The sequence below is a fragment of the Athalia rosae genome, chromosome 4 (genome assembly GCF_917208135.1).
Source record: "Athalia rosae chromosome 4, iyAthRosa1.1, whole genome shotgun sequence".
Taxonomy (NCBI): domain Eukaryota; kingdom Metazoa; phylum Arthropoda; class Insecta; order Hymenoptera; family Athaliidae; genus Athalia; species Athalia rosae.
The window spans coordinates 15,943,290-15,965,227 of NC_064029.1; the positions used below are offsets into that span (position 1 = coordinate 15,943,290).

The following is a 21,938-nucleotide window of genomic DNA, read 5'->3' on the forward strand; positions in this document are numbered from 1 at the left end:
TTTCTTTTTTTTCGACGCGCCAGATTTCCGACGTCGTTTACCCGAAGAGCTTGCGGTATTTCCAGGGTTGAAGAGGTATCCGGGTAGATCAGACGGCGCGTTGATAAAAGCGGAGCAGAGAATCGAGAGAGAAAAATTGAAAAACCATTGATCAATAAAAATTATTAATCGCCTTCATAATGACTGATTCGCGCGCCGTAGCTTTTGGATTTTTCGAACGCCCTCAGAATATGAAATTTTTGTTTATAGATCCAGTCACGCTAGCGCGTAGCCGACGTCGATTAACAATATCACATAATAAATATGTCAAACATTTCATCAATCAAAATCTATATTTATAAAAATTTAATCTCCTTCGGATATGAGAATCTAAAGCACCTGTACATTTACTTGGAAAACGAGGGGAAACGCTTTACATCATACGCGTCAAAATTCTTCTGAGGAAACAATATTTTTATATTTTTTTGCCACGAATTATTGAAAATTTGAAAATTTCCCAGTCTTACGTATCGCGAATAGAATATCCGAGGGATGTTAATTGCTGGCTAAACGGAAAAGAAAAATGAATCTGTGTGTATACACATACCTTTGTATATATTATCATGAATATTCATTGAAAATTTACAACCCTACGGTGCGCAGAAACGATGATATAACAACACGAAGCTTTTCGGTCACGTTCGTAAATTTACTCAAGTTGAAAGTTATATCCACATATAACGTACGTACGTACGGTATTGTGAAATTGAAAAAAAAAGAAATTCATTTGGTTATTGGTAAAAGTTTTTTTTGTTTTTTTTTTTTCACCAAAAACGAGGCTCCCCGATGATGTTGATTTTTCTTTCTTTCTCTCTCTCTTCCATATTTTTGGTTTCTCTTTTTTTGATTATATTATCTCGGGTGTTCAATTTTTCTTTTTCATCACCCGCGTACCGCAGCTGCAAGCGAAACGTTGACGAGTTTTCAATCGAACATACCCATATAAAAACGAGTGTTATCGATAAATACGTTATTACGTACCCACTGTATATATATACATGTGGGTAGATTTATTATCTGGAGGGTTCGAAAAGTCGAAATATTATTTACTTATGGTCAGACTCACCTTTCCGGCTTCACGTTTCTCCGACTTATACATACATCTTCTGGCAATAAAAATTATTTTTGGTACACCTTCAAACTCGAACTATAGCTATACGCGATCATCATGATCGGTATACATATTTTCATTTTATTCCTACTACTTCTGAGGTGCAAGTCTTCACGTAGATGATATACCTATACGCGCAACGTAGAGAAATGAAAGATTCTTTGATCTTTCTTGACGCTATGCTAAATATCGTTTGATATCGTATTTATTTATCAATGCACCTTGTAGAAAGTGCAGCTTACGTACAACCGCGTATATCGCCCGGCGCAAGTTTCAGTATAATAATTTTCTATAAAAGAGGTTTATTCAACCCCACGCGATACTCAACGAAGACATCAAAGGCTTTTGAAAAATGGGATATGGATGTAAAAAAATATTGATACAATTGAGAATCGCGAACTCGAGTGTTTCGAATCATACCTCATAATATTATTACATTCTCTGGTTTCGGATGAGATAATATTTTGATTATCTAATTAATTTAATTAGCTCTGCAAATCGAATTTTCGTTTTCCTTTCCCTTTAAATGAACGGGAAAAAAGGGCCAAGATGGAGAGGCACTTCTCAAGAGATAAAAATTTTCTGTTTCAGGTCCGGGCGCCACAAGGCGCGGCGGGGCGGCCCCAATGCCGGCCAGGAAGGGCCTCCTCGCCCCCCAGAATACTTTTCTCGATACCATCGCTACGCGATTCGATGGAACCCGTGAGTACAAAATTTTTTACATCAATCATACGATTTTTGAGCTGAAAAACTTTAATTGTACTCGTAAGTAATGAATGAAACGGAAATGCGAGTTCCGATGTACCCCGAGACGTCAGATGCGCCTTCGAGCCGAAAGAAAGTTTGAGGATGTGAGAAACTCGTAATTTATAAAAATTTTAAAACTGTCCTTTTATTTTATCTCTCTTCCATCGAACCTATAAGAGCGTGAGGGCAAAAAGAAATCAATAAATATTTATTGTTTGAACATAAATTATCTCTACTCGAAATTTAAGAGAGGGTGGAACTATAATTAATCATATTGAAAATAAGGGTCGTTCGACAGTTTTGCCTAAAACTACCGCTCAAAGTTACACCCCAATATTATATACTATGTACTATACGTATATAGTATATATTATATTGATTCAGTGAGAATGAAGTGAGTTATGGTGTATGTGTATGAGAAACTTGCTGCCAACTTTACATGTAAATACAACACAAATTATATGCATATTATTACAGTAGCTCGTGAAAATTTGTTTAGTTTTTAGTCGAACGCTTTTAATTACCCTCTCGCTTTCGATTACCTTTCTTCAGATACTTATCATAGTAATAACGTATCTGGGTATTTTCGATTTCACAAAATTAGGTATAATAAAAAAATGCTGAGCTCTTATTCCATCTGTGATTCGAGGCTTTTGGGGAAAAAGACATCTTCGGTCTTATCCGAGGCCTACAATAAAGTGAATCTCCGATCAGGAAGGGTAATGAAAGTCCTTGAAAAACGAAGACAACAAACGAAAGAAGAGAAGAAAAAAAAAAATTGGATAAAAAGATTCGGAGACCGTCCAACCTCAGGGCTGTCTCCATCAGTTAGAATATTGAGGATTATTTCTCTCATTTCTGTCAACTCATATTTATTATTACCGTTGATATTTTTTAGTTTTTTTTTTTTTTTTTTTTCTCTGATTTTCGCAAAATCACTTCGCACAGACACGCGCGTGTGCGTGTACGTGGTGGACCGCACCGGTGCAGGAAACTGAAGGAAATTGCGGAGAAAATTCGCGAAACGAGAAACAAAACTAACCCCCTGGTGCTACGGCTTTTACGCCTACACGATGTGGTACACACACATTTATATATATGGATGTGTATAAATCGACCCGGTCGCCTCTAATCCGAATGAATTAACGTCGTTTTAACGGCGCGCGGTGGTTTATTCGTTTTCGTATGGCGCGAAAGATGAAAATGGTGCAAAAAAAAAAAAAAACAACACCGACAAATCAATTCGTTCACGATTCGATCAAACGGCATAGCGTTGAAAAACAATCACATTATCCGTGTGAATTTTTTTTTTTTTTTTCAAAGATGACTTTCCCTCGGATTTTTTCTTTTCTTTTTTTCACGACGTCACGTTCAACTGAAAGTCCCAACGAAGTACTGGAAAAAACGTGAGTCAAAAAAAAAGTAAACGTCGGAATATTACATATAACATTCGGTTAGTCGATACGATTTTACTGAAGGTGATTTCCATCGGCTCCGTATCAAAAATGAGAGTTAGGAGGGACGGTTAAATAGAGATTTGCATGAATATTCGGAGTATACTGTTAATTCAACGACAAGACTTACTGTTTCCTTTTTCATTCTTTCTTTTTTCTTTTGCTTATCGTTGTTTTTAATTGTTTTTCAAGTGAAGCGGCCATAATTACGAGTTATTTCACTTGCTAATTTTATTCCGCAAGGGAACGGGAAGAAAACGGAGAAGAAAAAGCGGAAATTGCGCGTGAAGGAAATAAAAACGGCGATGCAAATCCTTACCTTTATATGCTCCTCTCCCGAACCCTTCGTTTAAAATTTTCTGCTTCTTCCCCCAATTTTTTCTTTTTATTTTCTTCATTTTTTACTCAACTCCGGATTTACAACTTTCCCCTTGTACTCTCTAACGCTTTATTCTTAATTATCGTTCTTACGCCTTCTCAAAGGAAAGTGCACGGTGAATACCCGTGTACAACGTACTTTGATCGAGGAAATTCTTCAAATTCTTAGTTATTTCTTTTCTTTTTTTTTTTTCTTTGGTTTCAACTTCAGAAATCATTTTTTTATGATTTTTATATTACTTGCTTGAGAAATACATGAGATCTTGCAATGGTGAGTCGAGTTTTTCGCCGTTTTGTTGAAGAGATAAAACAAAGAAGAATTTCGGTTTGTCTCCTGGACATTTCGATGAAATTTATCAGATGGAAAATAAAATTCATGACCGGTAATCTTGAATTTTGAACGATAACTCGATCGGTTATATAACCGTATCATACAATTCTTGCGTCATAGGATTCACTAGGTTTACCGATATTTGTAAGCATCTGTCAAACGTTATAATTAACAATTTTCCGGGAGCTGCAGTTGATCTTCGGTTTCCTCTTGTTTCTATCGAATATCCGCGGTGTTCATATCTGTGGATAGGTATATAAATACATGTAACCATCGCCGTCTGGCATCTCGAGTTTTAGTAACTATATATACATTATATGGGAAAGTATCTTTCATCTGTATGCGGCTTAGAAAGGCTCGAGGAGGTTCAAGAAGGTTCGAAGAATGGCCACAAACTGAAGAAAGGGTTCTCTACCTTCCATATAACCGTCATTAGGAACAAGGCAAAAGCTCCTTATTATCACTGCTGCAAACCGCAACGCGCGCTACACTTCATCTACGTACCTACGCCTCGCAATCGGGTTCTCGAGAATCAAATATTTAAAAATATATCCAACGAAAAATAGTCGCCCATAGATCGGATCCGGTCATAGAAATCAGAAGGGCGTTGACGGACCCTCAAAATAATGAAAAAATTCGTCGAACTTGCGATCATATTCTGACATTTTAATTGAGCCGCGTTTTGGAAATGAATGAAAAATAAATCATCGAAAAATCGTGCGACCGTTTTTATGTTGTGCGCGCAAATTTTTATGCTCGTTAAATATCTCAGATCATATCTGAGGAAAATTCCACGGTTCGCCGTACCGTTTCGCGCTTCGTTTTTTCCCATATTAAGTACAGTTATAAAAATTTAGTTCCCCCATTCGCGTGTCAGACTAATAGATACGGACGTTTATGGTTCGGAACGATGTTGGATAAGGTGCTTGTTACAGGTTGCCCACATACAGAATCTTATAGATGTTATACACAACATCCTCCTTGTATTTGATACCTCAAAGGACCTTAAAGGGTTTTCGGGGAGCCCCCTTTATAGGCGTAATAATAAAACAGCATCGCAACATCAGCTGCTTACCTATCCCGTTAAAGTATATAAATAATATATAAGCACATCCAGTATTCTCGGGGGATAAAATACGTACGAGAAACGAAAATTCCGAGCTGAGTATCGCGAACAAAATAAAAACCCAATAGAGAAAAGAAAAAATCACCTGGTATATCGATTCGGATAGAAAAAAAAAAACTGCTACTTCTGCGACGATCTACGATTAGTCGCGCGATTCGTGCTCAAAATTTCGCACGTGAAAACTATATCTGGACAAGAAGTTACCGCGGAAACGAATTTGATCGCGCGATCGACCCTACGTCCGAACTAGCCTCATCCGGTAGTAAAACGGCGTTACATTCGACGGGCTCGAACAAATCGCGAAATTGGAGCGAAGATTGATCGAATGCGTTAAAGATACGGGCCCCATGTATACACCGATACATAGAGACAGTTGTATACCTACATATTTATCTAGGTGTATATATATATGTAACTTTGCAGGGGTTGAAAGAAGCGATCCGTACCGTAATGGGGTTGATATTGGGTATATGTATACGTGTGTTGCCCTATTCCCAATTCTTCCTCATATATATATAGGGATTTTTTATTGTCTCCATTCCTTTTTTTCACGCTCCTCCGTCGTTTTTTTTTTTTTTTTTTCTCAAGGTGCGTGTGTGAAATAAAACGAGAAAAACGACGGAAGAAAAAAAACTAAGCAGGGCGCGCGCGCGAATTTTTTTGCAACGTTCGTTGTTGTATTGGGAAAATGAACGACCAGCTCAGCCGAAATTTTGCGCGATATGCACCGCTGCCCCTGCGATATCCGATGTAGATCGTTATAAAATATGCTGACACCGCAGCACGGCGAATTTGTGTTCTTTTTACCTACGCCTTTTCGAATAGCCAATATATTTTCGCGATTTTACTCCACCCCCGTAATTATCGTTGAAAATTGCGAAGACAAAAATTTTTCTATCGCGAGAGCGTCCACGCTCTCGATTCGATATCATCCGGATGTTTCTTATTTTTTAATTTTTGATATTGCTTTTTTTTTCTTTTTTAATTTCTTCTCACTCGAGATTACCGGTGCAAGCGGAGGTTAGAAACGCGTTCCACGACCTCCACTTTTTCCCGATGCATTAATACACCCTACGGGATATGATAAATTGAGAACATCCAGCCGGTATTTCCGCTCTTGGGTTTCCTGACCTATATTATTTTCTACGGTATATACGCGAGAGCGTACGCATTTGTGTACGTGTAGAAATCTAATACTTTCAATGCAATGCAATGCGATGCGATATAATGCAACGCACGCGAATCACGCGGAGTGTGCGTGGTGAGAAGTCCGTCTAATAAATATACGCACACAAGTAGATCGTATATATATATATATATCGTACGGGCGATTAAACGGTAATTGATCATAAAACTACATCGTGAGGAATAATATGTGGATTATATTATCCAATATACGGTCGAAGAGCTGTACGAAGGACGGAAAAAGGACGAAAAACAATCTAATGGCAAAACTGCAGTAACGACTGAAACGTGCGGTGATGTAATGAGGTAATAATATACAAAAGCGTGAGATTTAATTACTACCCCGTTAAATATAGGCTATTATTTTATTTCTCCACTTAAATTACACCCTTAAATTTACCCACGTCAAAATATTATACTCGCCCGGCGTTCGATGGTACCCAACGATTTTTTCTCCATTGCCTTCTTTTTTTTTTTTTTTTTCTCAAATCCAACGTCGACTCTCCGGTGTATACACGCAGCTATATTGCGTGAGAAAGGAAAAAAAGGACGAAAAAAAGGGAGATATAGAAAACTAAGGAATTGTATTTTCTTCTCTTTTTTTTTTGTTGTTCTTTATTAAAAGAATGTCGCGTAGTTACGTCGGACTATGTACTATTTATATGGTACATATACCTATTCACAAACGTCCTTTGATCTTATCCAATAAATCTATGTACCAAGGAATGGCTAAAAGGGTCCGTGTGACGTATACGTATATATATATATATACAACGTACTTCGTCTCGAGGCGTTTCGAAAAGCTTGACACACAGCTGATTGCGAAATCCTATTTATTTGAAATAAAAAGAACGGGAGAGCCGAGAAAAAAAAAAGGGTGGGTCGGAAAGAAGGAAAAAATACGAAACTCGAACTCTCGCTGATCAAGGATCGGGTCGAATAAAGGGTGAAAAAATGGAAGGGAAAAATATAGAAATGAAAAATTTCAAGTCGACTGGACTTTACAGTATCTCGAAGGGGTTGATATATAAATCTCAAAGCTTCTCGCTGAACTAGACGTTCAGGTGTGTTAAGGTTAATAGTTTCTCCTCAGGGGATGTTCCGTCAATGTCTTATACAGGGTAAAGGGTTTCAAGCACCGAATTGTACGCTTCGCTTTGCGGTCGCTCGGGAAATTAATTTCAGCTAAAATCGATCCTCTCCACTGAACTTGATGTCATTTTCAAGTAAGCGCAGCAGCAGGGGTCAAACGATTGAGATAAATTGATTTATCCCCCGTACTCCCCTTTTTCTTCATTATCATATCAAACAGATACAATTACGTACTCTACATCGAATTGTCTTCAACCTGCACGTCGTACGTCCTTGTGTAACAAAAAAGAGTATTCGATCGACTTAATCTGCAGATTTCTGAAATTCTCGAAAAAATATAAACGAAAAAATTGTCGCGTAACTTACAGTGAATGAAGATAAGATATGTATACCGACTAAGATACTCTTACGAGTTCCTACTTTCGAAGCTTGCACGATAGGTGAATGAAAAAAAAAAAAGTAGAAGATGGGAAAAAGGATCCCCTCGAATAGTGCGGTTTTTACTTTGAGCTTTTTTTTTGAAATTTTCTTTCACGATGCGATCGCCAACATCGTGGCTTTTGTACCATGTACCCCGGTTCGTGGTTACGGTAGAGATAAGGATTTAATACATGAGACGATCTGTGTTATGTACCTGCACAGGTATATATATATATATATGTATCGAACGTTTGTCGACGGGTGCTCGGTGTACATTACATTGATACGTGTGCATATGTACTATAGCGTGTGTGTAGTATGAATATGTACTTAGTTACATACGAAAAAGGTTTCCCTGTCCGCCGCATGAAAAGAAAAGTTCGGTATACGTCGTGTGTGTTAGTACGTGTACAGGTGGCATCTAGATGTCCCTCGGAATTTGTTGGCTTCGTTAAATTTGTTTGGAACTTTTGCCGTGAATGGCTACAGTTTCGTCGAGGAGCTTTACTTACACCTACAGGCCTGTGTGCGTACGTTCCCAGGGGTTGAAGAATAAAAAAGAAAAAAAAAAAAAAAAAAAAACGAGGATGAGACGAACAAAAAATAAGAAGGAGAAAAAAAAAAAAGGGAAAATTTCACCCAGTAATATCTGGAGATATATCCCTTTCGGATTGATACAGAATATCAAATCCGAAACTACACACGAATATGGAATACTGATACAACGAGAAAAGAACTAGATACTCTCGGCTCACCTTTCGAATAACAAAACGTTACGAAAATATTTTCCATGTTTACCTTTTTTTTTTTTCAATCGGGACCCGTAACCTTTAATTTCAAAGGGTAGGTTGTACGTATTCCGATCGAGTTCAAATTATGCGGAGAGCTTTTTCCTCGGAAAATTGAGTGAACTATAGGAATTCCTAAGTTCTGTTGAAGAAATAGAAGAAGACGTACGCGGTGTGAAAAATTTTTTTTGGATTCTGTTATTTTATTTTATTTCATTTTTATTATTTTTTTTTTTCTCGTTTAATGGGAATTTCCTTTTTCGTGTATATGAGGAAAATTGGTACGCAGATAGAGTCTGAAAATACTACAGAAATTTGTCTACATACTACGCAGGGGGATGAAAATTCCTCCGGCGTTGATCTTTGTACGTCTGCATTCACGCGCGTTTGACAAATAGAAGGACCGAAGACTTTTCTTTTCTGATGTCAAAGGAATCTTCGTGACACCGCGCGAGCTCTAAACTTCAAATAACCTTGAACCGTTGTGCGGAGCAGATTACTTCACCTCGTCGAAACGATCCGCCTCCATATGCACCTTTTCGCGTTCCTTAATCACACTGAAATTTTATTTCCAAGTCTCGTGACTTCGATTAAATATCTACGCTGAAAAATATGAATCACCGTCTTTTCAGAATTGTACGTATGAATCATCCGTTTCTTTATTTAATTTTCGAAGTATCGAATCTCTTCGCTTTTTCAAATCGAATTGAGAAACAGTTCGTCCATACTCTCCGTACACCACGGGAGTGAGTTTGTTATTTATTTGATTTTTTATTTTCCGTCCCTTTCTCGTCTATTCTTTACTCTTTTTCCTCCTATCCCAAAAAGGAAGACGGGACGAACGCGTCGGAGGTAGATAAAAAATATTACCCGACAGAATCATTTTACGGTAATAATTTGAGGAAAATATTTCAGCGAGTTGTTCGGGGAACGAGGGGGAAAAAAAAAAACCCAACAAAAATGAAGGAAAAAAAAGAATACTTTCCCTCACGAATAATATTCCTTTGAAGATGGAGCCGCTTGTAATTCTGAGAGTCTATGCATACGACGTCTAATGCACATACAGTTTGCGAAGCCCGGGTACTTATTATCCCTTTTAGCTACGTTGAAAATTTCGTTATTGCAGAGAAGTCGGTTTGTGAATCCCTCCTACCGCTCAGCGAGATGAGAATGACAAACGACGGTAAATTTACATAAATCTAAACTTTTGAGTGTTCTTCACATGAAGTATGCTCGTTTTTTCTCCCCCCCCCCCCCCCCCCCCGACAATTGTCGGGAAGAATTGATTTCTTTTTTTTTTCTCTCGTTACTTATTTATTTTCGACGTTAAAACTAGTTTATCGTCCTACCTCGCGATATTTGCAGCTGGCACACACGGTCATACCGCACTTACAGTTTTTGCTCACCGGAGTAGAGATATGTGTAAACATGTAATACACACGTAGCCTGCACGTTATACGTAAATGACCGCGAATTGGAACGGGGAAAACGTGCCAAGAATTCGCTGTATAACACGGCGAGTAATTAGATGGCGTGTTTGTAATTCACGGGTGGGTCGCTATTAATTCAACAATTTCTTTACCTACCAACGAAATTAACGACGAAATCTAACTCGCTGACTGACTTCGTGTATACCTGCCCTTGAAAATACCTGATGTTCTCATTATCTTAACATAGACGAAGAACGTCCCAATTACCGAGACGAAGCAGCAAGAATAATTTTTTATCGTTACCAAAAGTTTTCTTGGTTTTTTTTTTTCTTTCACCTTTTACAAAATTTTGTACAACAAATTTTGTCACCGTTAATCGCGGTATGGGGAAAACGGTGGAAAAATTTCACTTCAACGTTCGCAACTATTTTCGGTACGTTTCCCTTCTTTTTGCTTTTTCTGTCCTGAAAGAGCATATATTTTTCCGATCTCATTTAATATTCATGCGACTTGATGATACAGCTATACGTATACCTACACGTTTGTACCTACTTTGCCGAAATTCAGGGTGCATATTATTTAAGTTACCCAGACCTTTTTTACTCCGGTGTTCCTTCACGAGGATTTATATGATATCCTAAAAAGCACCTGTTGCCAGACACCTACCCGCGGAATGTATTATACGTATAAGGTGTGTGTGACTAACCTATTCGTTATTTACTCTCAAATCCGCGGTTCGCGATGTACGTACATTCGTTCGCCAGGGATTATTCGTAGTGGTGTGTCGGCAATAAATAACAATCGTTTATGTGGCGTGGCTTTAATAAACGTATCTATTGAATGAGGTTTAAATTTATATCTCTCCATTCATCATCGATTTATTCACATATATCTCCCGTTTATACACTAAGCTAGTAAGGCGGACTACCCCAATTTTTTTTTTTTCACGCCGTCGCGGTTGTACATAAAAATCGAAAATTCCACAATTTTCACCGACGTTTTCTTAATTGTTTTTTATTACCGGCTCAGAGCACATTTTTTTTCTCTTTTCTACAAAGTATAACATGTTTTCCCATCGATTGACATATTTTTCGAAAAACACTGTACATTTCTTTCCCCCCAAAATCAGGATTTACGGATCAACAGGATTTTTCGGAGATGATAATAATCCTTGAAGGGTCAGACATGTCGTGGGTAGGTAGTCGACGAAACTGCCGAACGGCTTGATCACGTTTTTTTTTCTTTCAATATACTTTTTCTCTCCATCCCTCATTAAATTCTTTGAGTTTTTTTTTTTCTCGTTTTCGTTTATTCGCATTATTCAGCCGAGCAGATGATGGCGTGAAAAACGCATTAGGTTGAGGGGTGGGAAAAAAAATGAGAGGGAGAGAGAAAAAAAAAAAAAAGTTTCATCTCGCCCTCTGGAAAAAAAACGAAACGAAACGAAAAGAAAAAAAAAAAGTATGGTAATTTTTATCAAAATCCTCCACCTTTAGATTCGTTCACAAACGTGCCCCCGAGGCGTCTCGACGTCGGTAGCTCTGCGTACGTGTAAAACTTACTTTACTAGATACCGGGAAAAATTGAGACCACTTTGGTTTGGAGCGACGACTCGCCAGACGAAATACCAATTACAATTATTTTCTTTTAGTTTTTTTTTTTTTTTTTTTTTTTTCTCAAAGAAGTTTTTTCGAAAGAAGGAATCGTTTGTGAAAATTATACGTATGAAATGGTGTTGAATAAATTCTTGGTAAACATAATATTTCAGGATCATAATGGTTTGGTTAAATCGATAAACGAATGTGACGTGAAAATTTGATTACGTGGTCCCGTTGTTACGAAGATTGTTCTACCTTGTGCCAGCTGATGTATGGGTGTAAAACTTTACGCTGAATTTTATTATCCTTCTAGTATAATTGTCCTGAATTATATCCGACACTTATTCGTAAATCCTGATCTCCGCCGTTGTATTCCTGCGAGTTGCAAAAATTCATTTATGGCTACGCTAATTTTCGTGTATTCGATTAAAGTAGTGCATTTTTCCATTCAAAAAATGGAAAACGAACGGAAAATTTTGGCTTTACACCAAGTTATTTATTCGAAATTTAATTTGAAAAATGAAAGTAACGCCCAATTCTTTCGAACGAGAAAATATAAGGTCGTATATGCGATTTCGAAAACTCGCGTACGTTCAAACCGTATGGAAATATATGTGGAGTAAATTTTGCGATACGGTACTCTGAGCGCACGGATAAAACACGTTCACTGCTGTCATTTACGGCTTCGCGTACGACTTGCTCTATTTCAACGATCTTCATAGTTCATAATTTTTCATTATACGTTTACTTTATCCCACGTATGGATCTTATATACGCGTCTGGATGTTGGTTGAAAGCTTTATTAAAACAGATGCTGTTATACGGTGCGGTTTAACGACGAAATGACTCGTTATGAGAATAATATAACACCTATAGCGGACTACCGTGACCACGGGAGCATTCGCACGCTCAATTATCGGCCAAGTTATGTCATGTGTACTCCGTTAAATTTTGCCAATAATTGACACTATTGAATAACGACCTGAAAGCTCCGCGCGCTATTACGTATGTATATTTATACAGGTGTTTTAGTTCGAAGCCACGAATACCCGTGTCAACGTGGTCGTATTATTTTTCAAAATCCTTCCAATCTCGATCTTTCGTGACTCCTGAAATTTTTACAATCGAACATCATTGATACCTTTACGGGGTTCCGATTTTCCCCACAAAATTTCGAGTATCCGATTCACGCGGTTTCTGTTCGCGCCTATCTTCTTTTAGCCTCGCTTTTCATCGTAATTATCCTCCATTTTATTCGTCTCTTCGGGATTTCATCCTCCGCTACGCCCTTCGCGATTCTTCAAACGAGTTCGATTGTGACTCCCAGCGTTTAAAGGTCGAAATTGTTACACGTGAAACCCTTCGACGGAAAGGAGAGAAAAAAAAAAAGAAGAAAAAGGAAATTATTAACCGGCTTCCACACACGCGTGATCGATAATCAAAAATTGAAATCAATCGCTCGCTTTTTAACGGTTAAATTGGAGAGACGTGGGGCTGCTACGGGTACCCCGAGCTTTTGGGGATGTTTCGCATGTGTTAGCCGTAAAAGACGCTATCGTTGTCCCCGTGAACAGAGAAGCAATTTTCACCGCGCGTACGTACGTACCTACCCTTCAGGACTCTGTTTTTCTCGCTTAAGAGAATCCCTTAACGACTCTAACCACCGTACAAAACCACCACTTCCTTCAGAATCACCCCTCACATGAATTATATGCCTGTAGTTTATTTCCTCCCTTTTTTTCTTTTTTTTTTTTTGAACCGCTTTCATCCATCCACACTACGTTTGAGTGTGGCAATTTGAAGCGAAAATTTTTCAAGTTTTCTGTGCCATTTGATTTCTGGCTTTCAGTAATTTTGTAATCGTCTAAACGTCCCGCTTTCCACGATCTATATCCAGATCGTGTAGATTCGAAGTCTGTTGATATTTATAATCTTTGCTCTGTTTTTTTGATTTTTTTTAATTTTCTCATTGAAACTGAGGATCGAGTGAATAAATAACATAAATCAATCGGTGGATTGCTTATGTGGCGAGATCGAAATCAGTGGCACAAACGAACGAGGGGGGAAAAGAAAAATGGAAAAATGTGAAAAAAAAAATTCAAACGGTTCTAGAGCATTATCGCGTTGGGATCGTGTTTGCGGTTATACTGCACAGGTGGTACGGATATACCTCCTACCGGCGCCAGTCGCTCGTATAACAACGAAACTCCTGACACTTTAACAACCAACTAAAAGAATGCCTTCACCTCCCGGTGCAGAAAAATCTCCGGAAAATTTTTACCATATTACCGCGGAAAAGGGGGAACCGACTCAAAATCATTCTGCCGAGAACAATGGAATCTAGTCGTTTTTCTTCCCACAATATTTCTTTCCAAAAAATTTACCCCCACCCCTGCTCGTGGTAATAAAAAAAAAGAGAGAATTTTCGACCAGATATCCGCAGAGCGTGCATTTTCTTTCTCCTCCTATACGTACAGCTAGAAATGGAGAGTTGAAAAATTTGAAAATATGAAGAGGAAAAAAAAAGAATCGTCTATTCGATCGAACGTATAACAATAACTGGTGCTGTGCAAGGAAGTAATTTATTAACGAATCCGTTTGAATAGAGCGATGCACCGAATCGATGCTTCGAGGAGTTGAATGGGAGGCTTACACATACATGTATAGACGTTTGGTTCGCATCGCCGGACCGACGTTGGTCGAACTTTGTGCCAGCAATCAGTCCGCAGAAATAGCGTAGTACATCCGATGTACATGAAACGGTAAATCGTCCAAGTTTCGCTTGTGTAGCTTCAACCGCGAGATACGCCCCGTAACGAAATTTGACGCGAATAACCGTGAGGACATCTCGAGATCAAACCCCATTCGCTGCAGAGAGAAGCCGAAGTGAAATGTGAAAAGGGAATCGTCGGAAGGCGACGCGATCTCAGAGATTTTATATTTCTAATTCTTCTTCTCGGTACACCCGCCGTAATCTTTCCCTCGTGCGCGTATACGCGGTGTATATTGTGTATACCTGTACGGGGGTGTTCCGCCCGACTTGAGTTAATATAACATCCACGTGGGTAGCAAGTTCTCGCGGTAACCAGAAAACGCCGCTACTACCACCGTGGAGAATCTAAGTTCACGTACATCACCCTTACCAACACCGTTCAGCCGAAATTACCTAGTGTAATGAAATTCACTTATAGTACCTACCCACTGCTTGCCTACGGTCAGGTTGCCATGGCTACCGTGACGTAGGATGCACTTTCAAATCGTCCGCGTTAATTTCGAAAGCTTCGTTTCGTTTTTTTTCTCTTCTCCCTTTCCCTTTTTTTTTTTTTTCGGTAGTACGAAAAATCTCAAACAGAGGTATGCGCGTGTTTACTCGTATTTCAAAAATCTCGAATCTCCTCTGGTCTCTTTTCTTCAAGTGGACGAAAAACATAATTGGTTGTTTTATTTATTTTTTTCATCTCTTTCTTATTTTTTCTCTGCATATACCTACCTGTACTCGTCGCAAGACGCGAGTCTGGCGAAAAAGTAGAGAGACAGGTAGAAGGAAAAAGGCGTAAGAAAATACGAGTGGGGAGTGGTGGTTTTACGTTAGGTATAGGTTTTTTTTTCTGCTTGTTAAAATAGCGTCGTTCCTCAATTCACATTTTACGGTGTATATACAGGGGATGTTTACCGATGCAAACAAATTACGAACTGTTGACTAGAGTCTGGTTTGATCATTGAGATATCTGTTGTTGCGGAGTCGATGGCATTGCCGTTTATTCTGCCGTTAACCGCCGTGCTGCTAGTGCAAAGATCGCGGCGAATGACGATGTCCTGTGGATTTATGTACTCTCGTGGAACAGCGGAAAATACAATAAACCGATCAATCGAATCAACCGAAGTGGGATCTTTCTTGCTCTAGGAATTTTTACGCGTGATTGAGCATTATTAAAGTACACGTGACGCGTAGTCGCTTCCGATGCTAATATCCCACCTATCGTGCGTGTAGACATTTGGATTCCACGCGAAACTAACGCGATTATTATAAATTTTACAACGGGGAGATTCCGCACATGTGCAATGTACATACACGAGGCACGTACGTTTTTAAATATATCTCACTCATCTTTGGGAAAACATCACGTACTAACCTTAATACACAGTCACGACGGACAAGGACGGTACAGATTATGTAGAAATGTGGAGGGCTTGACCCATTTATTTATTTATTTATTTTTTTTCTTTTCATCAGCACGCTCCCTATCTCGTCTCGAATTGTGGTTTTATTTCATCCTTCATTCCTCGCGAAATCTGTAGCGAATAATTTGCCGAAACGGGGGATGAATTTCGCGTTTGATTAATCGCGGGTAGAAGGAATTAGGACGAAGGGATAGTTCAGTTGACCTATATGACTGGTATATTGTACCTATGTTGTATTTTACATTTTGGGAAGATGGAATTCTGACTAGAATTTAGCGCTAACTACGTTGCGTACGGATCCTCTGTCACCGTAATATTAATCCAAGTTAAACCGTCTATTTATCAAACACACAGCTTGAACCGAAATTTACGGTCTTTTGTAACACATCTATATTCACATCTGACATGTATAATTGTACACGTAATTGTGGATGGATAGAAGGGTTGAAATTATCCGAGAGAATCGCCGTGAATTTGCTCGGAAAATTCTACCGATTAATCGTCGGATTTTCACAGTACGTAATTTTGAAATTATCTCTCTTCTATTTTACTCCCACTATTTTCGTCCCGTGGACCGAATTGACAGGGAGATAAGGTTTCGGTGGGCTGAGATTTTTCTTTGAAAACGCACTTCCAAATTTTGATTCCGAAAAAGTATAATTGTCACCTAATTTTGAAAGAATCCAAGTTCTCTCTCCTGTCGTCGATGATACACGCCTTTCTAACATGTGCATACGTGGTTCGTTCCTATCCTGAAACATTCGCTGCAACACGCGCATGATCTTCTCATTAAAACTTGTCAAACTTTTGAGTGGCGGCTGCAAGCTCCTGCGGTTGCATTATATCTAGATATCCGGGGTATGCGTGGTACGGTACGTACGTACCTACCGCGCTAACTAAAGTACAAAGTTATTAGTTAATACGGTAGGTATGCACAGTTGTAAGAATATAACTATCGAGTTCGGTTGAAATAAAGGTAAAAAGAAAAATGAAACGAAAAAGATAATCTCAAAACTACCTACTTTAACTAATAACCATCTGAACTTTCGCGAAGTACAGTAGCCGGTAGTTTTTTTTTTTTTCGCTACATCGCGCAGGATATAGATAATGCCGAATGGATGATTTTTACAATATTTTTGCACAATTCCTGGAGAGATTAATTAATTTCTTCTTTCTTCCAATTTCCATTTTTCCATGCTCTGCTTTTTTTCTCTCTCTTTTCGATTTCGTAACACCCTTAGGAGGATCAGAACCACCTTTCGGTATCCAGTTTACGCATTTCGTAACTAGGATATATAAATGTAGTATTGTCTTTCCAATTTCTTCGTTTGATTCAATTTTTTTTTCTTTTTTTCCTCTTTCTCACTGATCATCGCGCAATCTTACCGCGGGCACAGTTATAAAAGGGGTTGTTTAAGAAAGAAAATAAAAAAAAGAAAACAGAGGAAAAATAAAGAAAAAGTTCTGGAAAAAGTTGGATAAGAAATGAATCACCGGTAGAAAGAAAAAACACGAAAAAAAAAGAGAGTGAAAAAGAAAAAATGTAGTTTCGGAATACCCAGGCCACTAATCCTGAAAAGTTTCTTTGAGAAAATCCTATGTAGTACGCATTTACCCTGTGGAAGACATTGGTTTAGGTATTGAGTATTTTTCGTACATTTTCTGCCTTCTGAAGCGAAAGAAAATTTATAAATTGTTCCTCCCCGTGCGGTGTGGCAAACATGAGAAAGTTTAATAGAGACACAAACCCTTTTTGTTTGTTCTGTTGTTTTCTCTCTCTTTGTTTTTTTTTTTTTTTTTTGCTATAAACTCGTTGATTCAATTGCTATTGCTATTTTATTTGAATATTTTTTTCTACTTTTTCGTTACATCAATATTCATAATTGCTCGAACATAATAATTAGGCCAGGAGTTTGATGGGTGCTGCTGGTGGAGTTAATCCGTAGAGATTGAAATTATAATAACTGTATTCAGGGTGAAGGAAATCCGTCGATTAGCTCCATGAATTACGTAACGGTAATTAAAATAAAAGTTCACTTCAAAACTAATTGGCTATTACAGCGGCATATAGTATTTTAATTTTCAATTTTAACACCCCGATTACAATATTTAATGCTATAATGTACATTTGAATTGGAAGAGAAAACTTCTTTTTTTTTTTTTCATTTTTAAATAGTAATTTTTCGTTTGAATTTGCTAATTTTTAATCGAAATAATTTTTTCAAATTTTCACTCCAAAACCCATCAAATTTCAAATTCGTTAATTAAATATAATTCGTTTCCACTTTGAATCTAACACGTGATCCTCTGTAAAAAAAAAAAAAAAATCCCATAACCTCTGTATAGCTAGTTAAATTCAAAAGATCGTTGCAATTTTTTTGCTCCAAAAATCTGTTCGTCAAAATCCAATTAAGCAATGCCATTCCGATGGGATAAACCATGTGTACGACACCCCTACCCTGTGATTCGTATACCACATGCGGTCAGAAAAGGTTTGGCCGATTGTTTGTGGGTTTTTTTTTATTGTTTTAGTCAGTTATTTATTTTTTTCAGAAATCGTTGTACGTACACCGCTAATTGCCATTACGGGAGATTACGGATTAAAGAGTGATATAGACGGAGGAAAAATAAGAGAAAGAGAAAGACGGTTGCTGTTGCGATGCGTACCGTATTTTCTATCGGTGAAGTTTTATTTACGGTTTCCGCAGCTTGCGCGAGTCAGCTTGGTCAGGTGAAAGTAAGTGGTGGAAAAAAAATTTCTCTCCATTTTTCTTTTTTTCCAATTAAGAAGACACGTGGCCGTCTCAGTTATCCCCTTGCCAGGATTTGGAAGGAAATCGTTTCGATTTAATAATTCAAGGTGGAGAGATACCGCGGGCAAAGATTAAGTAAAGGGGGTTTATCTCAGGTTATCTGGGATGGCGAATTACGCCAAGATTAATTTTATGTAATTGGCTATGGGGAAACAACCGCGTTATTACACAATAATTTTAAAATCCATAATTTGAATCGCTCAGGATAAGACTCACCCCGCGTTACATTTGGTCTATCGAGTTGAATTTTCTGGGCGAGAAATAAAATTACCTAATCGAATATGAGAAAAAAAAAAAAACTTTCGACGAGGTTCTGCGAAGTTTATTTAATGGAAAAATATTTTTGCTACTCGATTCCTTTTTTCTTTTTTTGGTTCAACGAACAGATGAGACGGAGCTGAAGTTATTCGTTAGGAAATATATTCTATTCGCGGGTTTGATGTCCCTCGCAAAAAATGATGACACCCAAGTTGAAAGAGGTGTACGTGTACGCGTTTAACGTTCTTGAATATAAAGTCAACTACAGATCGGGTTATTTCCATATAGTTTTATGCATTACTGTCAAAGTTTGAAAGGCGGAAATTTTGCCATTTCAACAAATGTCATGCAGCTATGTACCTACTTCAACACGCTCACTTACATTTTATTTGCTTTCTCACCCTCTCTTTGAGGTAATGATAGAAATTCTTTGATGCAATTTTCAACTCGTGAATCAGTTATGTAGAGAGTTTATGTACTTTATGCAGTTGTAGAAAAAATTTTATTCCACTGTAAACGGTTATTCGTTACTGCAACATCTCGTTACGTGAATACAAATTAGTTCACACTTTATGGCAGATTTTTGAGAGAATGATTATTGCTTTTGCTTTAATTCTCGTTTTTCTTTTCTCTTTGTTCAACTTTCGTTAATGTTATTCCCTCCTTTATTTCCTGACTCTTTTACCGCTATATATCTTGGATTAGGAATGATAAGGGCGGACTGATGTCACCCTCTAACAAATGATGAATAAAACATTCATTTTCCCTTTCTCTCTTATCTGTATAACTACTTCTGTCGGTTTTATCTACTGATAAAACCTGGTCGAGCGTTGCTCCTCAAAAGTGAAATAATTGTCACGATTTGTAAACGAAAAGGTAGATGGATTATGTTAATTTCGAATCAAGTCTCAATGATTTTTAAAAAAGATACTTAATTATCTATCGAATTAAAATAATCGCTCTTTTTCATCTTCACGTTGCAATCGTTTCGACTAATTACGTACAAATAAAATTCAACAAGATCGTGGGTATTTGCTTTAATTCGAGGAGAAATGAAAGAAGTTGCTATCGCATTCCCCTGCATCGATTGATCATCGTCGCGGTGAGAATCTGAAGTGTAAAAAATTCGAGGATCAAAAATGTTTGGAATTCCGTACGGTAAATTCATCCATCTAATACCTTCGCTGTTCTCAAAAATTCAATTTCTTATGGAAACGAAATTCTATGTTTGAAATGAAAAATTGGATTCCTGTCACGCATCGAAAGTAAAGTGCGTTCGTCCGAAGCCTCTGCTATTTCTCACCTCGAGATGGACAGCCCTGATAACGAGGGTCTTGCAGATTGAGTGATTAAAGACCTTCGAACCTACGAACGTGCTGGAAGGAATTTTCAAACGATCCAAATTGTAGATTCATATGACTCGTTTTTTTTTTTTTTCTCTTTTAAATTTGAAATTTTGTTTAAACATTTTTACCGTCGCGCAAACAACATCTCGGTATATTTCGGAAGCCATATAATGAGGGTTGACATAGGACAGTGTCAAAGCTGACGTAAATAACCTGCTTTGATTTGACGTTATTTTGAGAAATTTTTTTTACGCCCGTTGGATTTTATGAAAACGGTCCACAAAATACATCCATCTCGCTCTCCGCCGTTGGGTAATGAATATAATACAGATGTCGAAAGGAATATTTATTTGAAATAAATATGCGACCAGATAAATATTGGAATATCCTCGATCTTTGTAACTTCGTATCACGTGTAGAGTAATCGGGAAAACTAGCGAGGTAAGATATTCGCTTTAATATCATCGCACCTAGTCACGAACTTAATTTAATCGATTATATCCATTACACCCAGAGGAAATCGGAAGCTAATAAAGTATACGAGACTTTGATTGACCGCTGGAACATGACGAGGGTCTTGGATAACTTGATATAAGCCTCGCTACATTATTAGATAATTATTACGAGATATTGTTACACGGAACACCGGGAAGAAGGCCGTCGTCACCTGCGCCCTGAATTTAATCACGCGTAACTTTCAGTTGTTTCGTACGACACTAGGTCAGGTGCAGGTGTGTCACCTGTAACGGTTCAGATATCTCATTTCCCACAGTTGCTAGGGTCAGTTCGTTACCGTATCGATTTTAACCCCTTTTAAATACGGATAGTGAACATCGCACGCATATGCTAATTGGAAAAAGAAGATGAAAAAAGAAAAAAAAAAAAAAAATGAGTAACCTTAACCCGATGATGATCAGGCGGTAAACGCGATCATATGCAAAGTCGGTGTACCTATACCTACCCACCTGATCAGTGGATAACAAAAGGGGTACAAAATTAGATTTTCTAGAAGATACACCTGCGATATTAACCGTTCGCTTATACATACCGATACTACGCTCGAATATTTTACGCATCGTAATTTTTCTTCCGTACACATTATATTTAGATAACGTGCTTTTATCGTCGCGGACAGAGAATTTTTGACGAAGCAATGGTGAAAAATTTTTTTTACTCTTACCCAAAAACGTGGCGATAAAAATAAAACAATTTTTGCTCATCGAAAAAATTCGAGGATCACAGGAAGAAGGAAGATAAAACGGTTTTGAAGAAAAAAAAAATTTCTGTGAGGAGAATTTTTTTATTTGTTTCAAAATGATCGAGCAATAATTTTTCGTTGAAAAGAAATGTTCAAAATTCGACGCAGTGAAATATCATCGGTGATTTAGAAGTTGTGTTTTTTTATCGTGTCGGTGTGTGAATTTAATCGGATTTGCGTCGTACGATAAAAGGGGTGTAATTGCAACAGGTACGCGATTACGCGGTTAAATGATTTTGATCGTACACACATTTTTCTCTCGTCGATTTTATACTGGAATTCAAATTTTCTCACAATTAAGTCACGAAGATTATGTTCAACTGTACGATATTCTGTAATCTATGGATTAGGAATTTGCTCCCACGCCATATCACAGTATTTG

General features: G+C 37.8%; 1 protein-coding gene across 8 annotated transcripts in view; it reads left to right on the forward strand.

Annotated features, from left to right (window-relative positions):
* Positions 1-21,938, forward strand: part of LOC105690041 (potassium voltage-gated channel subfamily H member 8) — a 56,488-nt gene that overhangs the window by 12,630 nt on the left and 21,920 nt on the right. For all 8 annotated transcript variants that reach the window (XM_020854647.2, XM_048654840.1, XM_048654841.1 and 5 more), the window contains one exon: positions 1,742-1,852. In XM_020854647.2, coding sequence (XP_020710306.1) covers positions 1,777-1,852 — 76 coding nt within the window. In that variant the 5' untranslated portion in view covers positions 1,742-1,776. The remainder of the gene's footprint in view (positions 1-1,741; positions 1,853-21,938) is intronic.